At 34.7% G+C, this 15,685-nt stretch overlaps 1 protein-coding gene across 7 annotated transcripts in view; it reads left to right on the forward strand.

Moving 5' to 3' along the window:
• Positions 1 to 10,499, forward strand: part of LOC110456651 — a 29,007-nt gene extending 18,508 nt beyond the window's left edge. For 4 of the 7 annotated variants that reach the window (XM_021507506.1, XM_021507505.1, XM_021507507.1 and 1 more), the window contains 11 exons: positions 412 to 459; positions 1,441 to 1,488; positions 2,464 to 2,511; positions 3,876 to 4,227; positions 4,332 to 4,511; positions 4,602 to 4,903; positions 5,338 to 5,846; positions 6,147 to 6,218; positions 6,701 to 6,769; positions 7,022 to 7,141; positions 7,580 to 10,499. In XM_021507506.1, the coding sequence (XP_021363181.1) occupies positions 412 to 459; positions 1,441 to 1,488; positions 2,464 to 2,511; positions 3,876 to 4,227; positions 4,332 to 4,511; positions 4,602 to 4,903; positions 5,338 to 5,846; positions 6,147 to 6,218; positions 6,701 to 6,769; positions 7,022 to 7,141; positions 7,580 to 7,806 (1,975 nt within the window). In that variant the 3' untranslated portion in view covers positions 7,807 to 10,499. The remainder of the gene's footprint in view (positions 1 to 411; positions 460 to 1,440; positions 1,489 to 2,463; positions 2,512 to 3,875; positions 4,228 to 4,331; positions 4,512 to 4,601; positions 4,904 to 5,337; positions 5,847 to 6,146; positions 6,219 to 6,700; positions 6,770 to 7,021; positions 7,142 to 7,579) is intronic. The other 3 variants (XM_021507508.1, XM_021507509.1, XM_021507510.1) reach the window with 3 other exon arrangements.
• The last annotated feature ends 5,186 nt before the right edge of the window (positions 10,500 to 15,685 follow it).

The following is a 15,685-nucleotide window of genomic DNA, read 5'->3' on the forward strand; positions in this document are numbered from 1 at the left end:
AATCTTTGCAAAGACGTCATGTAAATACCACCCTTTTATTTGTTCAATTATGTGCACATTGCTTGTTAAATGTATGAAAGTGATTGCAAGCCTTTGTTGTTTGTTTTCACAATTATAACCATTACTATTATCCATATGTTGTAAAGCGCCTTAGAGTAATTTTACAAATTATATAGGGCGCTATATAAATGCTGTATATTATTATTATTATTATTATTATTATGGAGCTGACACACATGATGTCGAACTGACACAGGAAATAAGGAACGTTCACTCTATTGCGACGATGTTTATGGCTATTTTCTGTATGTAGTTACTATTTTCAAATCAGCATTGCTGATTATTTCTAATACGTTCCAATACCGATAAGCATTTGAAAAACAATTCATATAATTTGTTTTGTTCATGCAGTTCAGAATCAGAACACACCGACCCAACTGATGAATCTGGACCTAAAGAGTAAGTACTGAGGGCTGTATTGGAGTGCTACGGGTACAATTAATTGACATAATTGTAGTGTTAATTTCAACTGAAAACATTTCAAACGACAGTCGTATGCTGTAATTTCGATAACCTACATAGTATAGAATTATTGATTTTCTAGTTTAACTACATGATTCCCTAGATAGCATAACCTATACAATACAATATGTTTTGTTTAATTTAGAGGACCTCTGCATTCAATACTTAAACAGGCCTTCAAATTATATTGCAGTAAATGGGGATGGGGATGGAGGGGGCGGGGGAACGATTTTTAAACACCATGCCAAAACAAACTTCTTATAAGTGCACACTAAATGCATCAGAAATCGGTCAATCGACTTGAACCAATGAAAGAGAAAAGAACAATATTTAAAAATCAGGAAAACCATAATTCGAACTCAAAATCGATAAATTGATGAAACAGTGGGCTGTGCCAGGATTGAATTTCGTATGTAATGTCGCGACGGAGTATAAATACATACATATTTTCGATTTCTGGAATCCTTTTCAACGTTGACGTTAGTGACTACCATAGGTGCCCACTATGTCAGAGAACAGTCAGAACGCGGTAGCAACAGGTAGGGTCGAGGCAACGGCGTCATTACATAAGACCCCAACTTAATCAAATGCGATGTCAACGCCGTTCGCAATTTTACCGTAGATATGTTTAAACATTAGGAAGAGTAGAATAACATGAGAACAATACCCACTCCGCCAGTAAACGGTAACGGTTGATAGCATCAATAACATGGGGGTAAAGGTAATGATTGCCGCACGGAGCGGACACACATGGTGTCGAACTGACACAGGAAATAAGGAACGTTCACTCTATTGCGACGATGTTTATGGCTATTTTCTGTATATAGTTTCTATTTTCAAATCAACATTGCTGATTATTTCTAATACGTTACAAAAGCATTTGAAAAACAATTCATATGATTTGTTTTGTTCATGCAGTTCAGAATCAGAACACACCGACCCAACTGATGAATCTGGACCTAAAGAGTAAGTACTGAGGGATGTATTGGAGTGCTACGGGTACAATTAATTGACATAATTGTAGTGTTAATTTCAACTGAAAACATTTCAAACGACAGTCGTATGCTGTAATTTCAATATCCTACATAGTATAGAATTATTGATTTTCTAGTTTAACTACATGATTCCCTAGATAGCATAACCTATACAATACAATATGTTTTGTTTAATTTAGAGGACCTCTGCATTCAATACTTAAACAGGCCTTCAAATTATATTGCAGTAAAGGGGGGGGGATGGAGGGGGGAACGATTTTTAAACACCATGCCTAAACAAACTTCTTATAAGTACACACTAACTGCATAACAAATCAGTCGATCGACTTGAACCAAAGATAGAGAAAAGAACAATATTTAAAAATCAGGAAAGCCATAATTCGAACTCAAAATCGATAAATCGATGACACAGTGGGCTGTACTAGGATTGAACTTCGTATGTAATGTCGCGACGGCAGTATAAATATGTACATATTTTCCATTTCTGGAATACTTTACAAAGTTGACGTAAGTGACTACAATAGGTGCCCACTATGTCAGAGAACAGTCAGAACGCGGAAGCGACAGGTAGGGTCGAGGCAATGGCCTCAAAAAAACATCAGACCCCAACTTAATCAAATGCGATGTCAACGCCGTTCGCAATGTTGCCGTATATATGTTTAAACATTAGGAAAAGTAGAATAACATGAGAACAATACCCACTCCGCCAGTAAACGGTTGATAGCATCAATAGCAAGGGGTTAGAGGTAATGATTGCCGCACGGAGCGGACACACATGGTGTCTAACTGACACAGGAAATAAAGAACGTTCACTCTATTGCAACGATGTTTATGGCTATTTTCTGTAGGTATGTATTTTCAAATCAGCATTGCTGATTATTTCTAATACGTTCCAATACCGATAAGAATTTGAAAGAAAATTCATACAATTTGTTTGTTCATGCAGTTCAGAATCAGAATACACCGACCCAACTGATGAATCTGGACCTAAAGAGTAAGTACTGAGGGATGTATTGGAGTGCTACGGGTACAAGTAATTGACATACTAGTAGTGTTAATTTCAACTGAAAACAATTCAAACGACAGTCGTATACTGCAATTTCAACGACCTACATAGTATACAATTATGAATTTCAATAACGTAACGCAGTTTTACAAAACAAAGAAAGTCAGGATATGTTCTTCACTGCACTTCAACCCTCCGAAGCGTAATTATGCACACACGCGCGTAGTAGCTCACTCACACCTGCCCACACTTATTGCTGTGTTGGCTTGCATTAACATTCAAGATAAGTCGCTTGCTTTAGTCACGTAGTATCAGGAAATATGCTTTGATGGACTGAAGATTCATTGTTATTATATTAAGTTACTCTTAATTTATGCAATATTTGTAAAACAGGAGTTCAAAACAAGTTTCGTCATGCTTAAAGGTATATAATCTGTTATAATCCCTTTTCTCATGACGACATCCCCTTAGAACTGATCTAGCAGTGGTTTACTCGCTGTCGTATGAAGCAGAAGAAAAAACAGACAATAATTAATTAAGGGCGCTAATTTTAAGACCTTGGAATTGTAACTCGGAAATGTGCCAACAACTTGAGGCCACCACCATGAAAAGTATTTCAGTGCAAACTGATCCAAAATCCTAACATTGCTGACGATAACTCGAGAATGCAACAGCATATGTGTATGTGTGCTGGAGCTGTATGATATTGGTTGAATTGCCTCCTTGTGATAGCGCGATACCGACTTCATAGTGCTTTCTCACTGAAATACCATGCCAAACGCTTCCAACACAGCATTACGCCCGGTCACATTATACACACAACGAGTGAACCAGTTATCCTAAATGATGAACATTAGGAGGGAATAACAACTACCATTTTTAATGAATTTGGTATGTCCTGGCGTGAGAAGCCAAAAGTGATGTATTGCCAAGCAAGGAGATAGGAAACAATGGGTAGTGAAAAGTAGAGAGAAATATTGCAATGGATGCAGCAAATTGAGTTTGGTCGCTTTTGTGCCCCCAACAGAGGGCAACAAAGCATATCCCCAATTTTGCAGGGGGTTCAAACATTAGTCGCCTCTTACAATACATGCAGTGGGTAACAAGAGGTGTATTCTTTTCTCGTTCCACGACCTGTAGGAGTACCTTTACAAAAATAATACAATATTTGTTTAATTTCCCTCCAGTATATCCGCTCGCCGTCTGGGTTTTTTAATCCTGAATGGAGATATATAAAGAAGTGGGCTGGCTAATTTTGTGTTTTATGCTATCATAATTTTTGTTTATTTATTAGTAACCCAGCAATGCATATATATGCCAAACTTACATTATGTTAAATGGATTTGTTTCAGATATCCAATGATCGAAGGAAATCTAGATAATGGAATAATTGTCCGATATCCGGAAAATTATAGATCACATTTTCCATACGTATCTCGTCCTCTCCAACTTCAATCGAGAAACACACAGTTGGCGGAACTGAAAAATACACTGGTTGGATCGAAATTAATTACAGATATGTTTGGTATATATGGCAAATCTGCTACAGTTGAGGACAAATTGGCCTCGATACTGTTCGCAGACAAATGTGAAGGTGACATACGAATCTCTGTAACTGTTAAAGCAAAGCTTTCGCCACACTTCCAATACTTTGCTTTCCTCAGAAGAAATGGAGATTGGGTGAAACTGCCCGTACAAATGGAGGTGAGGAATATTTATAAAGAATCTGTATATTTTTATCAATGAATTTTGGTTATTTCAATGCAACATGTTTTGTGATATTTTTTATCTTTCTTTTTTTTATAAAGGGTAATATCGCTGAATTCGAAGGAGGTACCTTTGATATTCTCTTTTTGACATCTACACCAATCATTGAAACGATCACACTGGGTCCCGAGGGAAAGGTGTTTACCTCTGATTACGACAAAAACATCAAGCTCATCTTTCCACGTAACTGTGTCTGGGACACAGAAATCTTACACGTTCAAGTAAGTACATTTATTTTATTTTTTGTTGTCAAATAATTTTACTTTTTTCAAAACTTCTACTGTCAGCTAACAGCATATATATGTTGACAGATAATCCCCTCAAGCAATAATGGCCCGATCTGCATGGATGATCAACCCTGCATTATTGGTGCAACCAAATCCATACATGTTGACCATAGAAAGGGGATATTCAAACAGCAAATAGAGATACACCTGGAACTCTGCCTTTTTGACAACTCCACTGACCCGGATCTGGCAAAATACAACTTTGTTGATGTGCATGCTGTCAACAAGCAGGAAGGAGAAATAGTTATGCGCCAACTACCCACTGAGAGCTACACACGAGTTGTCAGAGGATTTTCTCTGTGTATGAAAATAGACGACTTTGACAGGTATCATATTATTCACTCAGACACTCTGTACCTAGGAATATTATGAGCACACACTATTTTTTCCCCGCTGTAACGTTATGAACCCTTTGTGTCTATGGGGGACACATATTGCATTAAAGAGCAACACGGCGACATCTCTGCATACTGTAATTCTACAGAACCATAGATGTAAAGGTCAAAATAAAGGTGAATCATACCGACCCATTAGGCGTTTTGCAGAGTGACAGTAATTAAAATTTCAAGTGTTATAGATAGAACTTGCAATGCTACATACATTTACTTGTGATATCTAAGTGCAATTAAATTAATTCCAGTGTTGTGCAGTCAATTTGGTTTTTGATGTTGCGTTTTACATACCAGTTTTGAACTTGATGTAATTCCTTATGTGGTATTCCATTTAATGAGAATTATTAATTTTGTTTGCACAATGACAGCCACAGCATCCAACTTGGAATCCACGATAAGATGGTCACACAGACAGGGAAGCTGCGTGCTCGGATGGCACATGATGAGATTTTCCATTGCCACATTCTGGTGTTTATGTCAGAAAATATACATAATTATCAAGGGAAGAGTATCCGTGTCGAATGTGTTGAAAATAAAGATGTACAAAAAACTATTGACAAGCTGCATGCTATGAATTACGGCTTCATTGAGCTGACAAAATGTCGTTCACCGCCAATTTTTATCGAAGATGGTGAAAGGATACGGATTTCTTTACACGGTGGAATAAAGCTTCCCTGGGGATTTAGAAAAGACCAGATGATTATTTCATTTCTCCGTGAAGGCCTTCACACACACATTGTGTTTCCTGTGGTGACACAATTCGGAAACAGGCCCTCACACTTTGGTTACATTGACTTCGATCGAGCTGAGGGTCAAAAGGAAATGCTTTACCACACTTTCTTTGATGTCGACTTCCCATTCCCGGGTATGAGATTGGGTAGGTGGCATTAGAGTCAAACGATAACCGTTAGCGCATGTTGTAAGTCCATACGAACGTACATTTAATCCAATTGATATCTGGAATATTAATAAAAATTCAACGTGTTAAGAAAGGTTGGCAATGTAATGGATTATTTCGTTGCAAATCTATTCAAAATCCTGCTGCTATAATAACATAATCGATGTAACATAAACATGTATATATAAAAGCTGATAGATCACTTGGCTGCATTTTGTCATGAATGCATGCATTTTGTTTTAAAAGAAGCATAGACTATTTCTTTATTTGAATTTATAGAACCCGGTTCAGAAACTGCATCCCTATCATCAATGGAATTGAGTCCACAATTTACACGGTCAGCACAAGGAGGTCAGTATTAATCATTGAAAAGACAAACATTCCTCTTCTTGGACATGAGGTCAGTATTGAGCTAGATTTGTCATCAAACATTTTTAACACGAAGTAGTTGATGTGCGCGTTTTTGGGGAGTACATGTAACATTATCGATACCTTAAATGAGATCACGGAGAGATATGTGTTTATTTTGTGTAGAGAATCACATTTCATAATATAAAATATATGATACAATGTAAAATAAACATATTGTTTATATCACTGCTACCAAATAGCCTAACTGATTCATGTAGATTCATGAAAAAAAAAAATGTATTGAAGAGCTGACATGTATGAAAGAATAAGTTAATCACTAATTACAGAGATGAGTTAATATGCTACATTATTGATGTTTGAGTAAATGGCTTTGTGTATGGCCTATGCCTGTTACGCAATCCAGTTGATTGCTTAATCAATAGATATATTTAAAACAAATAATTGAATTTCTTTTATATAAGTAATTTCAGAAGCAACATCGTTGAAATCAATGATCGGATCAGGGTCTGATTCAGCAAGCTCATCAAAAGGTCAGTATTGTACCATAATAAGAAACTAGATTTCTTCTAAACACCGACATATGCGTTAATAAATTCAGCCTCGTTGATATATGGTTTACACAGAGAAATGTTTTCCGAAAGGATTACAAAGGGGTTCATGTATTATATTACAAAGATAGAAATATCAAGGCAATTCAATTGACCTATTTGTTATTATTTACGATTTTAAATGTATCCTATTTTATGACATCTTTTATTTTATATACCACGTCTTATGTTAAGCTTCCTTGCCAGAAGGACATACGTCCACGACAGCCAATATCATGCTCAAGATCAACAGTTCTCTATCGGAGATGCTCATCAATACTAACTGGAAATTCGTTTTGAGAGCAGTTTTTTTCAGTATGTAATTTCAATAATACAAACAAACATAACGTTTCAGTATGTATTGAATAAAATATGTTGTTATGTTGACTCAACGATGATATTGCTAAATCCCATCTAACGTCAATGACTTAACGCTAATAAGTACATTTTTGAAAACAATTCTTAGCAAATTACTTACTCTTATCGAATAAAAATGATGCGTTAAGACGTTTTGTTAAAGAGTTTATTTGTATTTTCCTTTACAATTGGCATGGTTTTGCTCAATAAAAAAACGTAAGGGTCTATTGCATTTGTTTGACATAACTGGTTGTATTTGTTTTTGCTGTTATGTTAATGTCAAAGAACTTGGATATTGCATTAACTCATTCAGGACTACGAGACTATCTAAAAGTATTTCTTAACGCATATCATGTGTATTATTTATCGTATTGCAAAAATGAATTCGATTTTCAGGTGACAGTGAGCTTGGTGCAGACAGCATAATCTCGGAAGCTGAGAAAAACAACAGTGGCAATGTGAGGGAGGCCATATACTCGGTATTGACGGCTTGGACTTACAAGACAAACCATAAAACGCCAAAAGAGATGTTTGATGCTATCATCCGAGGACTCAAAGAAGAAGACTTTGAACAAATCGCCCTTACATTGAAAGAAAGACATGAACGCGATGTTCAGTCATGATTCACAGATAAACGCTGGCCGTTTATAGAAAGATCAGTATAAATATGAATAGCGCCAATATGAAATTGAAACTAAAATACTTTTTATTACATGCATTAAGTTTTGAGAAATAATAGAAAAAATATGTTTCGTGAAACATAAAATTAGTTCGTCTTGGCTACAAGTTTTATGACATCATCAAATGAAAGGTATGTTTGTGTTAATATTGTTTTTGATGCATTCATTTGGTTAGATAGATAAGAGGAGGGACACTGGTACGTATAGCAAATACGTATATATATAGAATACCAGATAAGTGTTGGCTCGGCATCCTGTTCATCTTTTTTTAATTATGAAAGGTAATCCCAAATGTGATTCCGTACCAACTGATAATTCTATTTTTGTCTCTGTGGTCGACTTTGTTATATAATATTAATAATCCATAAATATATTATGTTCTCATTGTCCGATAGATATATGAACAGTTAAAACCTCAAAAACACGTAGATCTATAAAGCATCAGCGCTTTTATCCTCAATCTTCAGACGTTTTACGCATGGCTTTACATAGATACAAGTTATGACGTCTAAAATATATGGTTTAATGTATATTGTAATGGTACAAGCGTCTAAACACTGATAATGAAAGCGTTAATGCTTTATAGATCTGCGATTTTTTAACTTTCATATATATATATATGCAATTTAACTAACCATCGTGAATTGAGAAACTAGCGTATACCATATTATTATATCTTTGTTAGAAAAAAAAATAATTTTAACATGTTATTCTGTGTTTTTCACAAAACGGTACACATTGTAACTATGATGTAACAATACAATGCCATGTTCCTTTTCCGATCAGAGAAAATGACGTTTCTTGATCGTATGGTTTTTCAAATTAACATCAATAGAATGTTTCTCGTTCATTCGTTTTACATGTGAATTGAAACAAACATGTTTTTTTCTGTAATTTTGACAGCAATTAGGAATATGAAGAATGTTCATTTAACAGTTTAAAATGTATATTAACCTGCGTGATAAATTGATGAAAAGCTATACCATCATACGAATAATTTTCAGTATATATGCTTTTATTTTACTTTTCATCATTTAATAATGCAAGAGGAAGCTCAAACTATTTATAAAACCATAAAATAGGAAATGAACTCATCATTAACACAAATGACGCAATAGAATTGAAAAGCGTATAGATAGGTTAATCAGGGGAATCAACCTGGAATATCATTCACGTGATTTTATCTTGTGGCTTATTTTCCGTGTCATCATTCCGTATTTTTGTAAATTATAGTAAACGCCGGGTACATTGTAATATCTAGGAGTGACGATGGCATTTCAACCCAATACCAAGACGTTACTTGGAAAGTTTGTAATGTACTGTATAGTTATTTCAAGGGGCTAATATTTCATGGTTGTCCCGATCAGAACTCTTTCGTGGTGAATAAATTTCGCGCAATAACACTTAGTCAAAACTTTGTAGTCACTAGTTTTTCCAATACAGTTACAAGGCACACTCGGTCTGCAATTAAGCTTGATCAGAATGAGACAACCGTTCCGTCACGGACTTGTCTCATCAACAAATGAGCTTTGTTCACATTTCAATTAAAACATGTTGGAAAGTGAGTTGCTTTTTCTTAATTGTTTTATAACAACCCTGGTAGGAAAAGGTTTGAAATAAAATCGACTTGACACTGCCACATCATGAATATCTGGCTTGGTCTACTTGAGTATTCGGCAGTAAACATTAAAACATGTAAATGGATTAATTGTGTTTCTGTATAAATTAACGACGCTTTTTTAAAGCTACGGTAAAAATATTCGCTTGATTTTTAATTTCGCGGAATCTATCTTCAGTGAGAACATAGTGAAATTAAAACCCTTGCGAATAATAGCATCTGAATAGTACATCGGAAAACGAATTTCAGAAATAAAGCTTCCGATACAAAGACATACAGTTGTGTGATCGCACAATGCATTAAAATTACCTTGCACACATCAGGCATACATCGTGTATATACCATCCGCACATAGTGCGCAAAACTGTGCGATTTAACAATCGATCGCCCATTGTGCGATAAAACGCGTACATTTGTGCGATATGGTACGATAGGTGGATCGATGTAACGGAATGAAAAACTAATCTTGAAGACGCGAATAAAATGAGGCAAATTATACGTATTTAATATCCGATCGGTAAATTTTGCACTTTATCTAATTCTTCAATATTTGTTACACATTCTTGCAATGACTATAAAACAGTCAATAATTGAATTGTTCTATCAGGGATAAAAATGGTATACGTACGTAGTGTATCAGGTTGGGATGATTGTCGGTTACAGGTCATCGGTGATTTGACACTGATCAAAACACAACTGAACCTTACTTGTGTTAACTAATACTGTCAGGCTGTGTAATACAATTTCACACCTACTTCACGGTTGACTAGATACAAAACAGGTGCCCGTTACCAGGTAATTAACAGTTCACTATTATAACTGGTAACATGTAAGACTGCTTTGTTTACATTGTATTTGTGTGTACAGTACGTATATTTATGTAAATATACATAAAACTCCGCAAACAGGTTCTTATTTGAAGGGAGACAGCTACCTCCCAGAATCAAAATGTTGTGAATTGTAGATACAATACCTAACTACGTGTCCTGTATATTTGTTTTCTTCAGAACATCACATGTATCCATACAATTTCAATCAACACTTTGTATCATGTGTTTGTATATTTTGTTATAAAAAAAATAGTTGCTTGGTTATTTGGCAATATCATGTATCTTTGTTTTAATTGTTGATGAAGAAAGAGAACTAGTGAAAACTCAATTCATGTCCTAAATTGGGTCATTACCATTATATATTTAAGTTTTAACTGTTTCTACTGGTTACTTTCGAAAATCTGTCTTTAAGGATTAGCTTTACATTTAGCATAGGTTCATCAATAATTTAAAGCTGTCCGGTTGAAAACAACTGTTAACATATATATTGACTACATAAAATGTTACTGTTGCTAGTGTTTGTAATTTACTTTAACCTGTTATTATGCACAGAAAACTAAAGCTGATATTATTCTTATTTTATATCTTATATCTTTAACATCAGAACAAAAAACTATCAGGAATAAGGGTTAAAGGTCGGCAGTACACTTGTCAGGTACATAATTGGTAATTAGTAATTGTGGCAAGAGTTATAATGAACAATTGTAAATTAGCTAACCTTATGTTACCTTATGCTGTTGAGCAGCGTTTGTCGTCCGTCAATTTTTTCTTTTAAAACGTTCCGAGTATAACAGTGATAGGTGTTTTATATCTACAGGATCAGGTTTGTTTGTATAACAGTGATAGGTGTTTTATATCTACAGGATCAGGTTTGTTTGTATAACAGTGATAGGTGTTTTATATCTACAGGATCAGGTTTGTTTGTATAACAGTGATAGGTGTTTTATATCTACAGGATCAGGTTTGTTTGTATAACAGTGATAGGTGTTTTATATCTACAGGATCAGGTTTGTTTGTATAACAGTGATAGGTGTTTTATATCTACAGGATCAGGTTTGTTTGTATAACAGTGATAGGTGTTTTATATCTACAGGATCAGGTTTGTTTGTATAACAGTGATAGGTGTTTTATATCTACAGGATCAGGTTTGTTTGTATAACAGTGATAGGTGTTTTATATCTACAGGATCAGGTTTGTTTGTATAACAGTGATAGGTGTTTTATATCTACAGGATCAGGTTTGTTTGTATAACAGTGATAGGTGTTTTATATCTACAGGATCAGGTTTGTTTGTATAACAGTGATAGGTGTTTTATATCTACAGGATCAGGTTTGTTTGTATAACAGTGATAGGTGTTTTATATCTACAGGATCAGGTTTGTTTGTATAACAGTGATAGGTGTTTTATATCTACAGGATCAGGTTTGTTTGTATAACAGTGATAGGTGTTTTATATCTACAGGATCAGGTTTGTTTGTATAACAGTGATAGGTGTTTTATATCTACAGGATCAGGTTTGTTTGTATAACAGTGATAGGTGTTTTATATCTACAGGATCAGGTTTGTTTGTATAACAGTGATAGGTGTTTTATATCTACAGGATCAGGTTTGTTTGTATAACAGTGATAGGTGTTTTATATCTACAGGATCAGGTTTGTTTGTATAACAGTGATAGGTGTTTTATATCTACAGGATCAGGTTTGTTTGTATAACAGTGATAGGTGTTTTATATCTACAGGATCAGGTTTGTTTGTATAACAGTGATAGGTGTTTTATATCTACAGGATCAGGTTTGTTTGTATAACAGTGATAGGTGTTTTATATCTACAGGATCAGGTTTGTTTGTATAACAGTGATAGGTGTTTTATATCTACAGGATCAGGTTTGTTTGTATAACAGTGATAGGTGTTTTATATCTACAGGATCAGGTTTGTTTGTATAACAGTGATAGGTGTTTTATATCTACAGGATCAGGTTTGTTTGTATAACAGTGATAGGTGTTTTATATCTACAGGATCAGGTTTGTTTGTATAACAGTGATAGGTGTTTTATATCTACAGGATCAGGTTTGTTTGTATAACAGTGATAGGTGTTTTATATCTACAGGATCAGGTTTGTTTGTATAACAGTGATAGGTGTTTTATATCTACAGGATCAGGTTTGTTTGTATAACAGTGATAGGTGTTTTATATCTACAGGATCAGGTTTGTTTGTATAACAGTGATAGGTGTTTTATATCTACAGGATCAGGTTTGTTTGTATAACAGTGATAGGTGTTTTATATCTACAGGATCAGGTTTGTTTGTATAACAGTGATAGGTGTTTTATATCTACAGGATCAGGTTTGTTTGTATAACAGTGATAGGTGTTTTATATCTACAGGATCAGGTTTGTTTGTATAACAGTGATAGGTGTTTTATATCTACAGGATCAGGTTTGTTTGTATAACAGTGATAGGTGTTTTATATCTACAGGATCAGGTTTGTTTGTATAACAGTGATAGGTGTTTTATATCTACAGGATCAGGTTTGTTTGTATAACAGTGATAGGTGTTTTATATCTACAGGATCAGGTTTGTTTGTATAACAGTGATAGGTGTTTTATATCTACAGGATCAGGTTTGTTTGTATAACAGTGATAGGTGTTTTATATCTACAGGATCAGGTTTGTTTGTATAACAGTGATAGGTGTTTTATATCTACAGGATCAGTTTTTTTTTGTATAACAGTGATAGGTGTTTTATATCTACAGGATCAGGTTTGTTTGTATAACAGTGATAGGTGTTTTATATCTACAGGATCAGGTTTGTTTGTATAACAGTGATAGATGTTTTATATCTACAGTGTATGTATTTCTTTTTACTAATCCAATTAAGTTTAATTGCCATAACAAAATGTATATTATGTTAAGGTAAAATTTTAACAAAACACCTTTCATAATTATTAATGTACAATGAAAAACCTGTGTATTTTTTAATCATTAAAAATATAGATGTATTCGAATTTTGATTGGAAATTAAATAAAAAGTTTGCATATTATTTTAACAAAAATCACAAGAACACGCTGACGTCACCCGCTCCATTCCCAAATGTTCATTGTCACATGCATGCAATAAAATAATAAAAACACTGAAGCGCACAAAGTACGTCTTTGTGTAGGTCTTATACAACATATGCAACTTGCATTAATTAGAGCAACCCCAGCTTCTTAACCTGAAATCTGCACAGAAATTTAAGCGTGAAAAGTAGGTAAAATACATTATCTGCAACCTGCGTTCACTGGATATACAATCTGTGTGACATCAAAGATTTCATTATGCAGACTGCGCATTTCTCCAGTACCTGAAAACTTCCAGGTTTCGAAGCGTGGAGTTAGGTTAAGCACAGAATCTTCAACCTGCATTAAAAAGAGCAAACCCAACTACATCGGTGATCGCTAATAGTTTCGAAGATATGAACTGTGCAATTCTTTTAAACCTTTCACGGGCAGACGGAAACGCACGTTCTGACGGTCGGAGCCCGCTTCAATATCCTCCACCAGCTTTATTTAGCGGGGTATAAAAATATATAATTTGTTTTGACATCGTTGAAACAGAAAACAAATTCTACATGTGATGGGGTTACTCAAATAAAAATTCACCTACATTAAGCCATCCGGTTATTGAAACAGAAAATAAAACCCGTATTATGTTATTTGATGATTTATACAGACAGTCAAACCTGAATTGTTCACACAGAAAGCAAAACCGTTATTAGGTTATTAGGTTATTCCAATGGAAAGCAAAAACCTGTATCGATTGGGATGTTAAATTAGAAAGAGAAACTCGCAGTATGATAAAAGTTTATTCCAACTTGCATGTTATTGGGTTATATAAAAAGGACATAAAAGCATACACGTTATGGATTTAATTGTAAAAAAAAAAGTTTTCTAATAATGTATTTGTTGTTGCGATAAATGTTACATTTTTTGTGAAATATTTTTATCACAGGGTTTTCCTGAGAGTTTCTTGGTTTTAAATTGACAATTGTAAACTATCAACGTAAACAATTTTTGTAATGTTTTCTTTTATAATGAGAACTCTTAAGCCAGAGTTTCCTGTGTTTCCTCATGAAGTCCGGCCAGTTTTGCATCAAATATTTGTTTTTGTGTTTTCCTTTGCATCTGGTGATCGGTCCATGACATCAAAGTTTCAAAGATCGCCTCTCTTATACTACCAGGATTGTTTTTCTCTGCTTCCTTCAGAAGTTTGACTCCACCCGTGAGACATGTAGCACAAACAATTCAATTTTAAATAGATGGACGTACAGTGATTTTATAATAGTCCCTTTTCACACTGTTTGTCTCGCATTACTATTCGAGTTACTCCCCTTGGAACACAAACGATTACGAGGCTTAGGGTACTTCCGGTGACCAAGATTTTGCAGGCGATACTGGGAGACACGGTCTAGTTTTCCGAAGACTGAGCCAGTGATGTATGTATTCTGTTTGATATGAATGCCGATGTTCTAGATATTTGTGTCTATAATTTTAAAAAATCGCAATAAATGAACGAACACCGCTGTCACATTGAACAGTCGAAGTCTGACACCAGACCGTCCTACAGCAGTACAGCTGGCTACAATGTAGATCTACATGGATTTAACGCTATTTATAGAACCAAATCCCTGTGGTTCAAGGCGGTTTCAATTTGTTTTTTCGAGTAGATGGTTTTGTACTCATATTTTTAAAATGCATTTTGTGTAAATAAATATTTGAATCATTACTCTGTTGTGTCATGCAGTACCCCCCTATAGCTATGTACAGTAAACAGTAACCAACAGGCTAGGCCCTCACGCATTCACGCTCGGATCCAGGTCGTTTCGCCCTATAACGTTCCCCAGACAGAACCCTGTATTAGTGTATTTGCGTAATTCCTTTATATGTTATGGTTGAATGGACTTCAAATATACTTGTACTATACTATATAATAACAATTTCAATGACAAAGGTAAAATTCAAAATGAATATTGTTTTTATATAGGAAAGTGAAAGTAGATTTAAAGTCCTTTCAACCATAACACTGGCATTCAGTAGACCCTCGAGAGTGTTTTTGACTCTCCAAAATTAGCTTTGACTCTTGCCGGTCTTCAGTAATAATAATAATATGTATTCAGGTAAAAAGGCAATATAGTTATATATATAATTTGACTGGCGTATAAAAAGTACAAAGTTGCAACATTTTCACATCTGGTAATTTGTGGTGTTTTTTTCTTTCAGTATTCATCATGAATGTTTTTAAGAACAAAATTTCCAGAGGCAAGGAATGCTGTGTGGCATTGTGTGCAAACAAGGAGTATCTGATGGATGGAACCAGATCACCTGTTCATTTTTTTCAT

Source organism: Mizuhopecten yessoensis, unplaced genomic scaffold (assembly GCF_002113885.1).
Source record: "Mizuhopecten yessoensis strain PY_sf001 unplaced genomic scaffold, ASM211388v2 scaffold8813, whole genome shotgun sequence".
Lineage (NCBI taxonomy): Eukaryota > Metazoa > Mollusca > Bivalvia > Pectinida > Pectinidae > Mizuhopecten > Mizuhopecten yessoensis.